Below are 19279 nucleotides of genomic sequence, written 5' to 3' on the forward strand. Positions count from 1 at the left end.
CCTGATTCTGAGCTGTAATTTTCTATGGTTCTATGGAAAGACATTCCATCCATGATAACTAGGAAGTTTTTTAAAAATTCATTCATGACATGTGGACATCACTGGCTAGGCCAATATTTACTGCCCATCCCTAACTGCCCTTGAACTGAGAGCCTTTAAGAGTCAACTACCGTGCTGTGGGTCTGGAGACACATGTAGACCAGACAAGGTAAGGAAAGCAGATTTCCTTCCCAAAAGGTTAACAAATCCTCTTGATCTTGAGATTCTGGAAAGATTCCAGTGGATTGGAAAACTGCAAATGTAACACCTTTATTCAAAAAGGGAGAGAGACAGAAAACAGAGAATTGTAGGCCAATTAGTCTAACATTTGTCATTTGGAAACATAGCAATCTATTGCTACTAGAAGCAGTAGCAGAATATTTAGAAAATCATAATACAAGTTGAGTATTCATTATCCAAAACCCATGGGGCTGATTGCGCTTTGGATTTCAGCTAATTTCAGTTTTCCAATAGTGCAGACAAACTTACATTAACAATAGGTAGTTAGGGTAGTGTCTCTTCAGTTGTGCAAGGCATTAGTGAGATCACATCAAGAGTACTGTGCACAGTTTTGGTCTCTTTATTTAAAGGAGGGATATACTTGCATTAGAGGCAGTTCAAGTTTACTTGGCTGATACCTAGGATGAAGAGGTTGTTTTATGAACAGGTTGGGCCCACACTCATTGGAGTTCAGAAGAATGAGAAGCGATCTTTTTGAAACATATAACTTTCCGAGAGGGCTTAGAAGGGTAGATACTGGCAGGATGGCTTCCTTCATGGGGAATTTTAGAACTAGAGGTATGTTTTCAGAATAAAGGGCATCTATTTAAGACAAAGACAGGGGGAATTTCTTTGGAATTCTCTACCCTAGAGAGCAGCGAAGGCTGGGTTATTAAATATATTCAAGTTTGAACTAGATAGATTTTTTGATCTACAAGGAAATCATAATCATAGAGAAAAATAGCACAGAAAAAGGCCCTTCAACCCATCATGTCTGCGCCAGTAAAAGACAAATCACCCAACTATTCTAATTCCATTTTCTAGCACTTGGCCCATAGCCTTGTATGGCCTGGCATGCAAGTGCACATCTAAACACCTCTTAAACATTAAAAGAGTCTCTGCCTCCATCACCCTTTCAGGCAGAGTTCCAGACTCCGACCACTCGCTGGGTGAAAAAGATTTTCTTCACATCTCCTCTTAATTTCCAACTCTTAACTTAGATCTATGGTCCCTAATTATTAATCCCTCCATCAAGGGGAAAAGTTTCTTCCTGTTAACTCTATGTCCCTCCTAATTATATACATCTCAATCACGTCCCCTCTCAGTCTCCTGTCCTCTAAGGAAAACAATCCCAGTCTATTCAATCTCTCTTCAAAACTAAAACTCTCTTGTCCAGGCAACACCCTGGTAAATTTCCTCTGCTTATACTATCACAGTGTTATAACATCCCTCCTATATTGTGGATTCTAGAACTGCACACAATACTCTAGCTGTGACCTAATCAATGTTTCATACAGTTTCAGCGTAACCTCCTTGCTCTTAAACCTGATGTCTCAGCTAATTAAAGCAAGTATACCTTATGCCTTCTTAACCACTTTATCCACCTGTCCTGTTACCTTAAGGGATCAACGTACACGCACACCAAGGTCCCTTTGATTCTCAGTGCATCCGATCCTGCATTCATCCTGTATTCCCTTGCTTTGTTGTCCTGCCCAAGTGCACCATCTCACACTTATCTGGATTGATTCCCGTTTACCACTGATCAGCCCATCTGACCAGCCCATCCATATCCTTCGGTAATCTAAGACTATCCTCCTCACCATTTAACACCCCACTAATTTTCATATCGTTTGCAAACTTACTGATCAAGTCTTCTACATTCAAGTCTAAATCATTTATATAAACCACGAACAGCGTGGGGCCCCAACACTGATCCCTGGGGACCCCACTGGACACAGGCTTCCAGTCTGAAAACCTCCCCTCGACCATCACTCTCTGCTTCCTGCCACTCAGCCATTCTGGATCCAATCTGTCAAATTTCCTTGGACCCCATAGGCACTTACCATTGCTATATGGCTTCCACATAAGACCTTATTAAAAGTCTTTGTGAAATCCAAGTAAATTAAAGCAAGTGTGATGCCACTGTTTAAAAAAGGAGGTAGACAAATGGCGGGTAACTATAGACCGGTTAGCTTAACTGCTATAGTAGGGAAAATGCTTGAATCCATCAAGGAAGAAATAGCGAGACATCTGGATATAAATTGTCCCATTGGTAAGATGCAGCATGGGTTCATGAAAGGCAGGTCATGTTTGATTAATTTGGTGGAATTCTTTGAGAACATTACACGTGCAGTGGACAACAGGGAACCCGTGGACGTGGTATATCTGGATTTCCAGAAGGCATTTGACAATCTTAGGTGCTGCACCAAAGACTGCAACGTAAGATAAAGGTGCACGATGTTATGGGTCATGTATTAGCATGGACAGAGGATTGGTTAACTAACAGAAAGCAAAGAATGGGGGGTAAATGGGTGTTTTTCTGGTTGGCAATCAGTGATTAGTGGCGTGCCTCAGACATCAGTGTTGGTGACTGCAACTGTTTACGATTTACATAGATGATTTGGAGTTGGGGATCGAGTGTAGTGTGTCAAAATTCACAGATGACACTAAGATGAGTGGCAGAGCGAAGTGTGCAGAGGATGCTGAAAGTCTGCAAAGGGATATAGATAGTCTAAGTGAGTGAGTGAGGGTCTGGTAGATGGAGTACAATGTTGGTAAATGTGAGGTCATCCATTTTGGTAGGAATAACGGCAAAATGGACTATTATTTAAATGGTAAAAAAAAATTCGCAGTATGCTGCTGTGCAGAGGGACCTGGGTGTCCATGGGCAAGAATACAAGGAGTTGGTCTGCAGGTGCAGCAGGTGATTAAGAAGGCAAATGGAGTTTTGTCCTTCGTTGCTGGAGGGATGGAGTTTAAAAACAACGGAGGTTATGTTGCAGCTGCGTAAGGTGCTGGTGAGGCCACACCTGGATACCGGAGTTGAGGGGGTTGAGCTATGAGGACAGGCTGAATAAACTAGGCTTGTACTCGTTAGAGTTTAGAAGAATGAGGGAGATCTCATTGAGACGTATAAGATGATGAATGGGATGGATAGGATAGAGGTGGAGAGACTCTTCCCGCTCAAAAGAGACAGTAGGACTAGGGGGCACAGCCTCAAGATAAAGGGGAGGCGGTTTAGAACGGAGTTGAGGAGGAACTTCTTCACTCAAAGGGTGGTGAATCTTTGGAATTCTCTGCCCGTTGAAGTGGTGGAGGCTGCCTCGCTAAATATTTTTAAGAAGCGGGTTGATGGGTTCTTGATAAGAGAGGGGATTAAGGGTTATGGGGAGTGGGCGGGAAAGTGGAACTGAGCCACGACAGATCAGCCATGATCTTATTGAATGGCAGGGCAGGCTCGAAGGGCTAGATGGCCTACTCCTGCTCCTATTTCTTATGTTCTTATGTACAGTTTTGGTCTCCTTACTTGAGAAAGGATATACTGGCACTGGAGAGGGTGCAGAGGAGATTCACTAGGTTGATTCTGGAGTTGAGAGGGTTGGCTTATGAGGAGAGACTGAGTAGACTGGGGCTATACTCACTGGAATTCAGAAGAACAAGGGGAGATCTTATAGAAACATATAAGATTATGAAGGGAATTGTTAAGATAGAAGCAGGGAAGTAGTTTCCACTGGCAGGTCAAACTAGAACAAGGGTATATGGCCTCAAAATAAGGGGATGCAGACTTAGGATTGAGTTGAGGAGGAACTTCTTCACACAAAGGATTGTGAATCTGTGGAATTCCCTGCCCAGTTAAGCAATTGAGGCTATTTCAGTGAATGTTTTTAAGGCAAGGATAGATAAATTTTTGAACAGTAAACGAACGTCATAGTGAGCAGGTGGGTAAGTGGAACTGAGTCCACGAGAAGATCAGCCATGGTCTTACTAAATGCTAGATCAGGCTCAGGAGTCCAAATGGCCTTCTCCTGTTCCTAGTTCTTATGTAAATGCATTTCCCTCATCTACAAATCAAGGGTTATGACAGTCAGAAATTGTGGATTTAAGACCACAATCAAATCAGTCTTGATCTTACTGAACAGTGGAGCAGGGTCAAGGGACAAAATGTCCCTCTCTTGTTCCTATTACTTGTATTCATATGTTAATTATGGAGCAACCACTATTAATTTCCATTTATGAAAGGCAAATGTTAGATGCTGCATTATGAATTGTTCAAAATCATTTTGGTATTTTAGAAGTTACTTTGAATAGACACATTCTGTTTTGATACCCTACTCAAGACAAACCCTATACCTGAAACAAGCCACATCTACACCAATCTACATTTACCCACTCAAATATGAAAAGGAAGAATGAAAAGATAATTGTCAAATTTGAAACAGACTAAATTTCAATGATTAAGAATCAAAATTTTTTTATGTTGTAAACTGCATAGCACATGTAACAATTATCTTTCTTCAAATTATCAGGTAATGCTTAAAGCCTATGCAGATTTTAATCTTTCATTCTCACCTCTTCAGTATTGCAAAATCTAGTATATCCTAAATTGAATTAACCTGTTTACAGGGCATTTTTACTTTATGTTACATTAGGGTATATTTTATCTAGTCTGTGACCAGATCTCTAAGCATTTTTCAACTGACCATGGGGTAGAGAAAAATATTAAATTCTGCAGAGATAGGGCAGGATCTTCCAAAAGAAAGGCAACATGTCAGAATCTGACTGAAAACTAGCATGGTTCTCTCCAGAGACACAAACAGGCTTTCTCTCCAGACCTTCTGACATGTGTCATTCCCCTCCCCCACCACCACTATTAATATTCACTGGCAAATCCTTCCTTTCTTCCAACTCCCTAAACCGACATCTATAGTCGCTGGCATATTCATCCTTGGCCCCACCCCTTGGCAATCAGACAATACCAGATGGACACTGCCAAGGTGCAGGGGGTAGTGCCCTGATTACCAAGAGGCTGTACTGGCCTCCCTACTCCCAATGACTCTGCACTGTTGTGAGATAGTACATGATAAGTCATGTACACGAGAAGGCGACCTTCACAACACATGATAGCGCAGAGTCACTGAGCAGAGACTGATAGCCAAGTTCAGCACACAAGGACGGCCTCAACCAGGATCTTGGGTTCATGTCCCACTATCTGTAACGCCCACGATTTGCCTGGGCTTGCAAAATCTCACCGACTGTCCTGGCTGGAGACAATACACATCTCTTTAACCTGTGCTTAACCCTCTCTCTACTCATATTGTCTGTACCTTTAAGACTTGATTCCCTGTAAAGACTTGCATTCCAACCATTATTTTGTAAATTGAATTTGTGTCTTTATATGCCCTGTTTGTGAACTGAAGTCCCACTCAACTGATGAAAGAGTAGCGCTCCGAAAGCTAGTGGCTTTTAAGAACATAAGAACATAAGAAATAGGAGCAGGAGTAGGCCATCTAGCCCTTCGAGCCTGCCCCGCCATTCAATAAGATCATGGCTGATCTGTTGTGGCTCAGTTCCACTTTCCCGCCCTCTCCCCATAACCCTTAATCCCCTCTCTTATCAAGAACCCATCAACCCGCTTCTTAAAAATATTTAGCGAGGCAGCCTCCACCACTTCAACGGGCAGAGAATTCCAGAGATTCACCACCCTTTGAGTGAAGAAGTTCCTCCTCAACTCCGTTCTAAACCGTCCCCCCTTTATCTTGAGGCTGTGCCCCCTAGTCCTACTGTCTTTTTTGAGCGGGAAGAGTCTCTCCACCTCTATCCTATCCATCCCATTCATCATCTTATACGTCTCAATGAGATGTCCCCTCATTCTTCTAAACTCTAACGAGTACAAGCCTAGTTTATTCAGCCTCTCCTCATAGCTCAATCCCCTCAACTTTTGCTACCAAATAAACCTGTTGGACTTTAACCTGGTGTTGTGAGACTTCTTACTGTGTTTACCCCAGTCCAATGCCTGCTCTCCACATAAGGAGCAGATGGGCAGACCCTTTGTGAAGTACAAAATTAAATGAACTAATGACAAGAGCGATGCTGTTGATATGGTGCACAGAGACTTCAAAAAGACATCTGATGCAGTGCCACACAACAGACTTGGAAGCAAAGTTATTGCTCATGAAATAAAAGGGACAGTAGAAACATGGATATGGAAATAGCTCAGTGTCAGGAAACAGAGCACAGTGGGTAATTAATGTTTTTTGGGCTCAAGGAAAGTTTGTAGTGGAGTTTCCCAGTTATTATTTGGAACACTTGCTTTTCCATGTGAAAACATTACCTAAACTTTGGTGTGCAGGGCACAATTTCAAAATCTACAGATGAGACAAAACTGAGAATGTTGTGAACTGTGAGGAAGATAATGTGGAACTTGGGAAAATAAGATGTAGTCCAAAAGCCAGTGTTGAGGATCGCGAAGTACTAAGGAAGGTACCAAGGTCGCAGGAGCGTAAAGGCAGACAGGATGGTGGATTGAAGAGTATCTACTTCAAAGCAAGGAGGATCAGGAATAAGGCAGGTGAACTTGGAGTGCGGATTGGTACTTGGGATTATGATGTTGTGGCCATTACGGAGACATGGTTAGAACAGGGACAAGAATGGCTGTTGGCAGTTCCGGGGTATAGATGTTTCAGTAAGAGTAGGGATGGCGGTAAAAGAGGTAGAGTAGCAGCATTTTTAATCAAGGATAGTTTAATGGCTGCTGAAAGGCATTTCGAGGGCAATCTGCCTACTGAGGTAATATGGGCTGAAATTAGAAATAGGAAAGGATCGGTCATGTTGTTAGGAGTTTTCTACAGGCCCCCAAATAGTAATAGAGATGTGGAGGAGGAAATGGCAAAGCAGATTATGGATAGGTGTGGAAGTCACAGGGTAGTTATCATGGGTGACTAACTTTCCAAATATTGATTGGAACCTTTATAGGTCAAATAATTCGGATGGGACAATTTTTGTACAGTGTGTGCAGGAGAGTTTCCTGACACAATATGCGGATAAGCCAACAAGAGATGGGGCCACATTGGACTTGGTACTGGGTAATGAACCGGGCCAAGTGTTAGATTTGTGAGAGAGCACTTTGGAGATAGTGACCACAATTTGGTGACCTTCATTATTGCAATGGAGAGGGATAGCGTCACACGACAGGGCAAGGTTTATAATTAGGGCAGGGGTAATAATGGTGCAATTAGACAAGAATTAAGGACCATAAGATGGGAGCAGAAGCTGTCAGGTATGGGCACAAACGAAAAGTGGAGCTTTTTCAAGGAACAAATACTGCCTGTCCTTGATAGGTATGTCCCTGGCAGGCAGGGAGGAAATGGCTGACTGAGGGGTCCATGGTTTACAAAGGAGGTTGAATGTCTTGTCCAGAGGAAAAAGGAAGTGTATGTAAGGATGAAAAAACAAGGTTCAGGTGGGTCGCTTGAGTGTTACAAGTTAGCTAGGAATAAGTTAAAGAAAGGGCTTAGGAGCGCTAGCAGGGGGCGTGAGAAGTCCTTGGTGGGTTGGATAAAAGAAAACCCCAAGGCTTTTTACTCTAGTGTGAGAAATAAAAGAATGACCAGGGTGAGGTTAGGGCCAGTCAAGGATAGTAGTGGATAGAGGTTAGGGCCAGTTAAGGATACTTGTGCATGGAGTCAGAAGAGATAGGTGAGGCATTGAATGAATACTTTTCAACAGTGATCACTAAGGAGAAGGGCCATGTTTTTGGGGAAGAGTGCGTAATACAGGCTGATAGGATGGAGGAAGTAGATGTTCTGAGGGAAGATGTATTAGCAATTTTGAAAAACCTGAGGGTGGATAAGCCCCCTGGGCCAGATGGGATACATCCTAGTATAATTTGGGAGGCAAGGGATGAGATTGTGGCGCCTTTAGCTTTGATCTTTAGGTCCTCACTGTCCACAGGGATAGTGCCAGAGGACTGGAGAGTGGCAAATGTTGTTTCTCTCTTCAAGAAAGGAAACAGGAATGACCCTGGTAATTACAGGCCAGTTAGTCTTACTTCAGTGGTTGGTAAGTTAATGGGAAAGGTCCTGAGAGATAGGATTTATGACCATTTGGAAAGATGCAATTTAATTCGAGATAGCACGGTTTCATGAGGGGTAAGTCCTGCCTCACAAATTTGACTGAATTCTTTGAGGAGGTAACTAAGTGTGTGGACGAAGGTAGAGCAATTGATGTCGTATGCATGGATTTTAATAAGGCATTTGATAAGGTTCCCCATGGTAGGCTCATGAAGAAAGTAAGGAGGTGTGGGATAGAAGGAAACATGGCCAATTGGATAAGTAACTAGCTGTATCATAGAAGACACAGGGTGGTGGTGGAGGGAAAATTTTCAGACTGGAGGCCAGTTACCAGTGGTGTACCACACAGGTCAGTGCTGGGTCCTCTGCTTTTGTGATTTTTATCAATGACTTGGAAGAAGGGGCTGAAGGGTGGGTTAGTAAATTTGCTGACGACACCAAGATTGGTGGAGTAGTGGATGGGGTGGAGGGTCTCGCAGGCTGCAGAGAGACATTTACAGGATGCAGACCTGGGCCGAAAAGTTTAACCCTGATAAGTGCGAGGTGATTCATTTTGGTAGGACAAATTTAAATGCGGATTACAGGGTCAACAGCAGGGTTCTGAGGAATGTGGAGGAACAGAGAGATCTTGGGGTTCATATCCACAGATCTCTGAAGGTTGCCACTCAAGTGGATAGAGCTGTGAAGAAGGCTTTTAGTGTGTTAGCATTTATTAACAGGGGGTTTGAGTTTAAGAGCTGTGGGGTTATGCTGCAACTATGCTGGATGTTGGTGAGATCACATTTGGAATAGCGTGTTCAGTTCTGGTCACCTCGTTATAAGGAGGATGTGGAAGCATTGGAGAGAGTGCAGAGGAGATTTATCAGGATGCTGCCTGGTTTGGAGGGTAGGTCTTATGAGGAAAGGTTGAGGGAGCTGGGGCTTTTCTCTTTGGAGCGGAGGAGGATGAGAGGCAACTTAATAGAGGTCTATAAGATGATGAGAGGGATTGATAGAGTGGATGTGCAGAGACTATTTCCTCGGGTGGATGTAGCTGTTACTAGGGGGCATAACTATAAGGTTCATGGTGGGAGATATAGGAGGGGTGTCCGAGGTAGATTCTTTACTCAGAGAGTGGCTGGGATATGGAATGGACTACCTACTGTGATAGTGGAGTCAGACACTTTAGGAACTTTCAAGCGGTTACTGGATAGGCACATGGAGAACTCCAGAGTTATAGGGAGCTTGATCTTGGGATTGGACATAGCTCGGCACAACATTGAGGGCCGAAGGGCCTGTGCTGTGCTGTAATGATCTATGCAAAAGGATACAGGCAAGTTGGTGGAATGGGCGGATAAGTGGCAAATAAAGCTCAATGCAGAGAAATATGAAGTGATCAATTTTGGCAAGAAGAACATGGAGAGACAATATTAAAAAAGGGTACAATTCTAAAGTGGATGCAAGAGCGGAGGAACCTGGGTATATATGTGCATAAATCATTGAAGGTGGTAGGACAGTTGAAAGATCAGTAAATAAAGCACTGAATATCTGAGATTAAACTAATAGGAGCACAGAGCATAAATAACATCAAGAGGGTTGTATTGAACTCGCATAAGACTCATAATACTTGTCTAAGACAGTCCAGCTTCAGCTGCAATATTGCATCATGTTCTGGAATCTAGGCTTTAGAAAGAATGCAAAAGCATTGGAGACAATGCAGAAAAGATTTATGAGAATTGTTCCAGAGATGAGGAATTTCAGTTATGAAGACAGATTGAACAAGTTAGGACTGTTTTCCTTGGAGAAAAGAAGGCTGAGAGGAAACTTGATAGAGGGGTCTGCACAGAGTAGATAAGGAGAAACTATTCTTACCTCCAGGGGAATGGGAACCAAAGGAAAAATGAATTAACTGAAGATGAATGAAAGAGTAGGGCCAGTAAGGATCAGAGGAAGAGCAGGAAGGGTGTGGTTGCTGATCAAAGAGGATCTGATAGACTGAAGTACATTTGTTTCAATACAAGAAGTATAATCGGTAAAGCAGATGAACTCAGAGCCTGGATTAGTACTTGGAACTATGATGTTGTTGCTATTACAGAGACTTGGTTAAGGGAAGGACAGGATTGGCAGCTTAACGTTCCAGAATACAGATGTTTCAGGCAGGATAGAGGGGATGTAAAAGGGGTGGGCGTGTTGCGCTACTGGTTAAGGAGAATATCACAGCTGTACTAATAGGATACCTCGGAGGGCTCATATAGCAAGGCAATATGGATGGAATGCAGGAATAGGAAGGGTATAGTCACAATGTTGGGGGTTTACTATAGGCCTCCCAACAGCCAGCGGGAGACAGAGGAACAGATATGTAGGCAGATTTTGGCAAGGTGTAAAAATAACAGGCTTGTTGTGGTTGATGATTTTAACTTCCCCTATATTGACTGGGACTCACTTAGTGTTAGGGGTGCGGGTGGGACAGAGCATGCAGGAGTGCTTCTTGATATAGTAAATAGATAGTCCAACTAGGGAAGTGGCTGTACTGGACCTGGTATTGGGGAATGCGGCAGGCCAGATGGTCAACATTTTAGTAGGGAAATAGTTCGGGAACAGGTTGGTGGAACTGCGGATAGCGATGAAGGCCATCAGAGGATACAGCAGGACATAGATCGGTGGAGACTTGGGCGGACAGATGGAGTTTAATACAGACAAATGTGAGATAATGCATTTTGGAAGGCCTAATACACATGGGAAATACACAGTAAAAGGCAGAACCCTTAAGAGTATTGATGGGCAGGGGATGTGGGTGTACATGTAGAGAGGTCACTGAAAGTGACAACACAGGTGAAGAAGGGAGTCAAGAAGGCATATGGTACGTATGCCTTCTATGTCTGCGGCATTCGAGTTTAAAAATGGGCAAGTCATAAGCTCTATCGAACCTTAGCTCAGCCGCACTTACAATATAGAGATTCCTCCAAGTCCATCTCCCCCCACCCATCCTCCACCACTGCACCCCACCACCACCACCCACACAACCCCACCCCCCCAACCAGAGATCCATCTGAGCTCGCCCCCCTCCTCCAGCAGACGCCAGTGGAAGGCCATGAAGATGCTACAGGCTGTCCAACGACTGTAGGTCAGAAGGATGGTGGAGGGAGAGCAGTGATCGAAGTAGGTTAGGGGTGTGCTCTACTGGGGGGGCCTGCCTCCCAGGGGGGCCAGATTGCAGGGAGTGGATCTGCCAGGGTGGTTAGCGGGGGGTCTGCAAAGGGTGTTTGAGGAGGATGGGCTTCGGAGGTTCCCCTGCAGAATAGGAATCTGCTTCAGATTTTTATTCTGCAGGTTGATAACACCGCAGATCCGGAATGGACCCGAAGACAGCAAAGTGGGATTTGGCGGTAGAGTTGGGCGCTCGGTTCATTAAATTGATTTAAATGCATGCTAAATCGGGTGTTGGTAAAGGCGCAATCTGCTCAGATTTGGGTGCAGATCACGTTTCAGGCCCGACGTCCGAATTTACAGTGATTTTATGCCCGAAAATCAGGCCCATAGTGTTCAAATCTGGTCGCCACAATACCAGAAGGATGTGGAGGCTTAAGAGAGGGTACAGAAGGGATTTACCAGGCTGTCACTTGGTATGAAGGCATTAGCTATGAGGAACGGTTGGAGAAACTTGGTTTGTTCTCAGTGGAACGACGGAGCTTGCGGGGCAACCTGACAGAAGTCTACAAGATTACGAGGAGCATGGACAGAGTGCATAGTCATAAGCTTTTTCCCAGGGTGGAAGAGTCAATTACTAGGGGGCATAGGTTTAAGATGCGAGGAGCACGATTTAAAGGAGATGTAAGAGGCAAGTTTTTTTTAAACAAAGTGTGGTGGGTGCCTGGAACTTGCTGCCAGGGGAGTAGTAGAGCAGATATAATAATGACTTTTAAGGGACGACGTGACAAATACATGAATAGGATGGGAATAGAGGGGTAAAACTAAAAGTTAATTGATTACTCATAAGGAGGGCTGCAATTAAGTTAGTGGGAAAGGGTGCAATGAAGTTACTGTGAAATTCCCCTAGTCGCCACACTTCAGCGCCTGTTTGGGTCAATGTACCTCACCAGCATGTCACTCTGACTGTGGGAGGAAACTAAGGCACATGAAGGAAACCCACGCCGACACGAAGAGAACGTGCAAACTCCAGACAGTGATCCAAGCCGGAAATCAAACTCGGGTTCCTGATGCTGTGAGGCAGCAGTGCTAACCACTGTGCCACAGTGCCGCCGACAGTGTGCCCTGGAAGGATAGGGGGTTTTAGTTCAGACAGGAAGCACGGTTGGTGCAGAGTTGGAGGGCTGAAGGGCCTGTTCCTGTGCTGTAATTTTCTTTGTTCTTTGAAAGGATTGAGAATAAAAATGTAGATATTTAAAGTAATTAGCAAATGAAGCAAAAGTGATATTAGAAAAAAATTTTAATGCAGCAAGTGGTTAAGGTCTGGAATGCACTGAAAGCCAGGTGGATTCAGGGTCAATTGAAACATTTAAAAAGGAATGAGACTTACTTGAAAAGGAAGAATGTACAAGCTTACAGGAAGAAGACAGGGGAATGGCACTGGGTGAATTGCTCATTCTGACAGCTGGTGCAGTCACGATGGACCAAAAAGCTTCCTTCAGTACTGCAACAATTCAGTAATCCTGTGATATTTGACAGTAGTACTTTGTTTAATATGGGAGTGTGTGTATGCATACAGGACAGAGAGGGGGGAAATGGTAGTGAGAACAATTATTATAAATCTCAGAAAATTTAAATTCAACTACCACAACGTGATTATGATAGAAGGCTTTTAAGGAAAAATTCCTGATCATTATCAAAACCAACCATTATTGTAAATTTGAAATCTATACAAAAATTCAAGGAAGTATTTTCTTTATTCAATTGCAATAAAATAAAATTCAATTCCAAATAGACAGGATAAATTACGTACCACTAAGAACTCCTTCTTGTCCACCATTTTGTTTCCATCAGTATCAAACATGTTGAAAGCAATTTTAAAACCTGCATGAGGTTCTGCAACATATTTTCAAAATATCAATATATTAGTTATAAAAGAGACAACCGATGTATGCAAAATCTTTCTGTGCTTAAATTCCATTTTGCACTCTATAAATCTACAGGTCCACCAAGAAACCAACATTTTAAGGGTGTTAAAAGTATTAAATAGACATTTATGGTATAACAGCAACCTACATTTATTTCATATTTCACGTAGTAAAATGTCTCAAGGCATTTAAGAGCTATATCAATGAATGCATTTCAGATATATTACTATCAATTCATAAGAGACTAGCATAGATATTCACAGTTAAACATCATTAAAAGAGATGTAAATTAAGAGGTAAATTGTGTTATGAGCCAGTAATGTTAAAGCAAGATTTCTTTAGGTTTAAGTTTATGCGATTAAAATCTACCAAAAGGAAGCATGATCAAAAAGTAAGACAGGGAATCAATGTTGATAAGTATAGGTGCAAACTGCTTCCGCTTTGGTTTACACTAATTTCCTGCTTCATTATATTTAATGATGCCGAAGCCAGGATTTTGTGCAATCCCCAAACCACAGAGATTTTCCACAATGGAAGTGGGTCACCATTGGCTACAGGCGGGACTGTCTGGTCCCACTTATGTCAATGGCCATTTGCGTTGCTCACTGGACACATCGCTGGGGAATCCATCACAGGAGGTCACCTTTGGCAGGAGTGGAAGATCCCACCAGCAGGAAGGCCTGGAAAATTCCAGCCTTATTGTTTTCTTTCTTAAGTTTCCAGCGCTTACTAAATTATTGAGAAATGTTATCGACTAAGACCATTTTATGTCTTAAATATGGAAAAACATCTCAAGCTGCTGAAATGCAAAGCAATTTTGCAACAAATTTTTTGTATTGCCAAACAAGGATATACAGGTGAGAACATAATAAATAAGTACTTCATGTAATTACATTTTAAGAACAGTTCCAGATGAATTAATTGAATTACAGAACAATCTGGAACAAAAGAACAGTAAACCCCTCATAAAACAAAAAAGGCTAGTCCATTATAGATAAAAGCAAATTACTGCAGTTGCTGGAATCTGAAACCAGAAGGGAAAACACTGGAAAATCTCAGCAGGTCTGGCAACACCTGTAAGGAGGGAAAAGAGCTGAGGACTCAAAACGTCAGCTCTTTTCTCTCCTTAGATGCTGCCAAACCTGCTGAGATTTTCCAGCGTTTTCCCTTTTAGTCCATAAAGAACTGGTTAAGTAAAGAATAAGGAAAAACATGTCCCAAAATGAAATGGAACAAATCAGAATGCAGATGGCAGATAACTAAGATTCAAAATTATTGTCGTTCAGACTTGAAGGACCCTGTTCTGGAGTAAGACGAGTTATTCAAGTTTGCTTTGAGCTTGGATGAAACTATGTAGCAGATCAAAGATGAAAAAGTTGGACTGGTGACTCCTGATTTGCATCTATTTTTCTATTCACTTTGTTTTATGATTCCTATTACCTCCTTTTTTCAGTTTTGACAAAAGTCTCCATTTGAAACTTTAACCATTTTTTGTCTTTTCAGACTTGACAAATCTGCTATGAACTTTAAGCGTTTTCTGTTACTACAACAGTTTGAAACTCATCTAATGTTTGACAGAAAATTTTAATGCATAAAAATAAGATCATTACTGAATTAATAGTGATGCAGATAAAAATGTAATTTCCTAATGGTTCATTTTTGTATTTCTGTTCATAACTTATTGTTAACACAACGAAAATTAGAAACACCGTTGTGAAAATTGCTACTGCATTGTTAACTTTTACTTATTAGCAAAATGGTAACATGTAGAACTCTAGAATATTCATAATATCTTAGTTAAGATTATTAAACATGCCAGTTTTAGACTCACTTGTTAGTATGCACAAAAGAAACAAATATTCTGTGTAGGCAATCAGACCTAAAAGGGGAGAAAGTGGCATTTTTGATTATTTTGAAATAAAAATATCAACTGTAGGTTAGTTAGCATAAGAACGAGAATGTTTCAAGTATCACTATTCATTACAACACTTCTGGAATAAATGATCTGAACACCATCTACCAATGTGTTTCAGTATTATACCGACGATATTGCACTGCAAGTAAAAATGTTCCAAATCAAGGTTTTTAGTCTTTTGGAATGGTCTCTTGTTTATACGAAAACTGATGATGATAAAGTGATTTGTTGAGGTTAAATGGTTTTCTGCCTTACAACTTGTTGCTTGTGTTCTCTAAAGCAGAAAGAAATAGAGAACAAATATAATTGACCTTTTAAGTGGTTACAAATGCAAATAGAGTGAGATACCTGTGACATTCACCTCCAGATAAGACACTCATTGGATTTTGATAAGAGAATGTAAAACACTGTTAGGTAATCACTCAATTAATGTGAATACTTTTTTTATTTTGTTTTCATTTGTTTTACAAAGAGATTACCATCTAACAAAGAGGAGAACATCTGTCAGGCAGCAAGTACCTAAACATGAAGTAAACTATCTACCCGTCTCAAAAGCATTCTGCCCTTTGTTGTAGCAGATTGTGACCAATGCTTAGGATAGTTCTGGTTGACTGCACTGAGTGTTATGGGAGAAAGATTTTGAAATGGTCACAAAAAAAAACAACAGCAACTTCCAGCAAGACCACGAAGATGGAGAAAGGTCAACTTGAGAAAAATTAAATAGAAAATACGCACATAGATTGAATTCGTTAAACAGTGAAAACTTTTACTCTTGTAGAATACATTTAATACCAGAATCAACCTATTAGGCAAAATTATAGAAATGCCCCAACAATTCCAAAGTTCCTGCACCTCCACTTTTGGAATTGATTCTTTTCTTAATTTTACGGGAACGTGAGCGCCATGATACGTCCTTAACTGCCCTCCATTTCAGAAGACATTTGAGAGTCAACCACATTGTTGTGGATCTGGATTCACAAGTCGGCCAGACCAGGTAAAAACAGCAGATTTGGTTCCCGAAAGGGCATTAGTAAACCAGATGTTGTGGTGAAAGATCACTGGCCACTGACTCTCCAGGATAGCAATCGTGTTTTAAATCAAGAGGATAGGTTAAATCAAGAGGATAACTGGGACAGGCGGTCCATGACCATAGAGGCACTGCAGAGGCATTCAACCCAATGAGTTCTTGCAAAGTTGGATGAGAACTTTGCTAGTCTAATGGAGGGAGCTAACATGGAGAGAGGGTCTTCAAGGAAGTGGCAGTATTGGATATAATATTCTAAAATTCCCTGAATTCTGGAAAGGTTCCAGTGGATTTCAAAAAGGCTAATGTAATGCCCCTATTCAAATCGGGAGAAAGGCAGAAGGCAGGAAACTATAAACCAGTTAGTTTAACATCTGTCACCGAGAAACTGTTGGAATCCATTATTAAGGAACTAGTAACAGGATAGTTGGAAAGTCAAAACACAATTCATCAGAGTCAGCATGGTTTTATGAAGGGTAAATCATGTTTGACTAATTTGCTAGAGTTCTTTGATGTGGCACGGTGGCACAGTGGTTAGTACTGCTGCCTCACAGTGCCAGGCACTCAGGTTCAATTCTGGCCTTGGGTCACCGTTTGTATGGAGTTTGCACATTCTCCCTGTGTCTGCATGGGTTTCCTCTGGGTGCTCCGGTTTCCTCCCACAATCCAAAGATGTGTGGGTCAGATTGATTGGCCATGTTAAATTGCCCTTTATTGTCAGGGGGATTAGCAGGGTAAATACATGGGGCTACAGAGATAGAGGCTGGGTGGGATTGCAGATTCGAAGGGCTGAATGGTCTCCTTCTGCACAGTAGGGATAACGGATAATCGGAGTAACTGGAATTCCAGAAAGCATTTAATAAGGTTCCACACAAATGGTTAATACACAAGGTAAGATCCAAAGGGGTTAACAGTATTATTAGCTTGGAAACAAGATTCGTTAATCAGCAGAAAACAAAGAGTGGGAATAAACGGTCTTTTTCTGGTTGACATGCTGTAATTAGTGTGCCTATTAGGGTCCTTGGCCCCAACTATTTACAATCTATGTCAACTACTTGGATGAACATAAGAAATAGGAGCAGGAGTAGGCCATCTAGCCCTTCGAGCCTGCCCCGCCATTCAATAAGATCATGGCTGATCTGTCGTGGCTCAGTTCCACTTTCCTGCCCTCTCCTCATAACCCTTAATCCCCTCGCTTATCAAAAACCCATCAACCCGCGTCTTAAAAATATTTAGCGAGGCAGCCTCCACTACTTCAACGGGCAGAGAATTCCAGAGATTCACCACCCTTTGAGTGAAGAAGTTCCTCCTCAACTCCGTTCTAAACTGCACCCCCCCTTTATCTTGAGGCTGTGCCCCCTAGTCCTACTGTCCTTTCTGAGCGGGAAGAGTCTCTCCACCTCTATCCTATCCATCCCATTCATCATCTTATATGTCTCAATGAGATCTCCCCTCATTCTTCTAAACTCTAACGAGTACAAGCCCAGTTTATTCAGCCTCTCCTCATAGCTCAACCCCCTCAACTCTGGCATCAGTCTAGTAAACCTCCTCTGCACTCCCTCCGAGGCCAAAATATCCTTACGTAAGTGCGGTGACCAAAACTGCACACAGTACTCCAGCTGCGGCCTCACCAGTGCCCTATACAGCTGCAGCAAGACCTCCCTACTTTTATATTCAATCCCCCTCGCTATGAAGGCCAGCATCCCATTCGCCTTCCTGACCACCTGCTGCACCTGCAGGCTGGGTTTTTGCGACTCATGCACAAGGACCCCGAGGTCCCTCTGCACCGTTGCCTGCTGCAGTTTTTCGCCACGTAAGTAATAGTCCTTCCTACCATTATTCCTACCAAAGTGGACCACCTTGTGCTTGCCAACATTAAATTCCAGTGGATGCAAGTGGATGTAGTATAGCCAAATTAGCAGATGATGCTAAAAGACATGGGAAAACAAGTTGCAATGAGGAAAGAAGAATTTACACATGGATATGGATAGGTTAGTTGAGTAGGCCAAAACTTAGCAGATGGAATCTAATGTCGATAAGTGTGAGGTGCAGAAGGTAATAAGGAAGGCAAATGGAATTTTATTGCCAATGGAATAGAATACACAAGTAGGAAAGTGCTGTTGCAACTATATAGGGCACTGGTAAGACCAGTACTGAGTACTGAGCACTGAGCACAGGTTTGGTCCCTGTACTTGAGGGAGGACATAAATGCATTAGAAGTGGTTCAGAGAAGTTTCTCTAGATTCCTTCATCTTTGGAATCACTTAGAACATAAAAAACTACAGCACAAACAGGCCCACAAGTTGCGTTGATCATATCCCTACCTACTAGGCCTACCTATAACCCTCAATCCCATTAAATCCCATGTACTCATCCAGAAGTCTCTTAAAAGTCCCTAACGAGTTCGCCTCCACCACCAACGACGGCAGCCGATTCCACTCACCCACCACCCTCTGAGTTTTATGAAGGGATACTGTAGAGTGAGGGGAGTTCCAGTTGAGGTATATAAGATGCTAAATTGGATTGGCAAAGTAGACATGAGAAGAAATGTTTCCTCTTTTTGACATTCTAGAACAAAAGGCCATCATTTGAGGCAAAAGGATAGAAAATTTAAAACAGAAATGAGGAAGAATTACTTCACTTAAAGGGCCGCATATCTATTGAATTCTCTACCCCAGAGTACAGTGGACTCGGAAACACAAAACAAATTTGAGGAGATATATAGATTTTTAATTAGTAGCAGGATGAAGAGTTATGAGAAGCAGGCAGGAAAGTGCAGATGAAGCCAAGATGAGATCAGCCACGATCGTATTAAATGTCAAAGCAGGCTTGAGGAGCTGAATTGCCTACTCATGCTCTTTGTTATACGAACATAACAAAAGAAATAGGAGCAGGAGCAGGCCATCTAGCCCCTCGAGCCTGTCCCGCCATTCATTAAGATCATGACTGATCTGAAAGTGGTTCAGTTCCATTTACCCGCCTGCTCTCCATAACCCTTAATTCCCTTATTGATCAGAAATCTATCTACCTGTGACTGTGGAAAAGCAAATTGTGTGGAGGGTGTTGAAAGTCTGCAGAGGGATCTGGATAGGCTAAGCAAATGGGCTGGGACCTGGCAGATGGAGTATAATGTTAGCAAGTGTGAGGTTATCCACTTTGGCAGAAATAATAGTAGGAG

The 19279-nt window shown here is 42.3% G+C and overlaps 1 protein-coding gene across 6 annotated transcripts in view; it reads right to left on the minus strand.

The window, feature by feature from the left end:
* LOC145341960 (calcium uptake protein 3, mitochondrial-like) overlaps nucleotides 1-19279 on the minus strand; it is a 177398-nt gene that overhangs the window by 69682 nt on the left and 88437 nt on the right. For all 6 annotated transcript variants that reach the window (XM_080187109.1, XM_080187083.1, XM_080187100.1 and 3 more), the window contains exons 5-6: nucleotides 14994-15041; nucleotides 13048-13130 (exon numbers count right to left, since the gene is read on the minus strand). In XM_080187109.1, the coding sequence (XP_080043235.1) occupies nucleotides 13048-13130; nucleotides 14994-15041 (131 nt within the window). The remainder of the gene's footprint in view (nucleotides 1-13047; nucleotides 13131-14993; nucleotides 15042-19279) is intronic.

Source organism: Carcharhinus amblyrhynchos, chromosome 1 (genome assembly GCF_965287045.1).
Source record: "Carcharhinus amblyrhynchos chromosome 1, sCarAmb.v2.hapA, whole genome shotgun sequence".
Classification (NCBI taxonomy): Eukaryota; Metazoa; Chordata; class Chondrichthyes; order Carcharhiniformes; family Carcharhinidae; genus Carcharhinus; species Carcharhinus amblyrhynchos.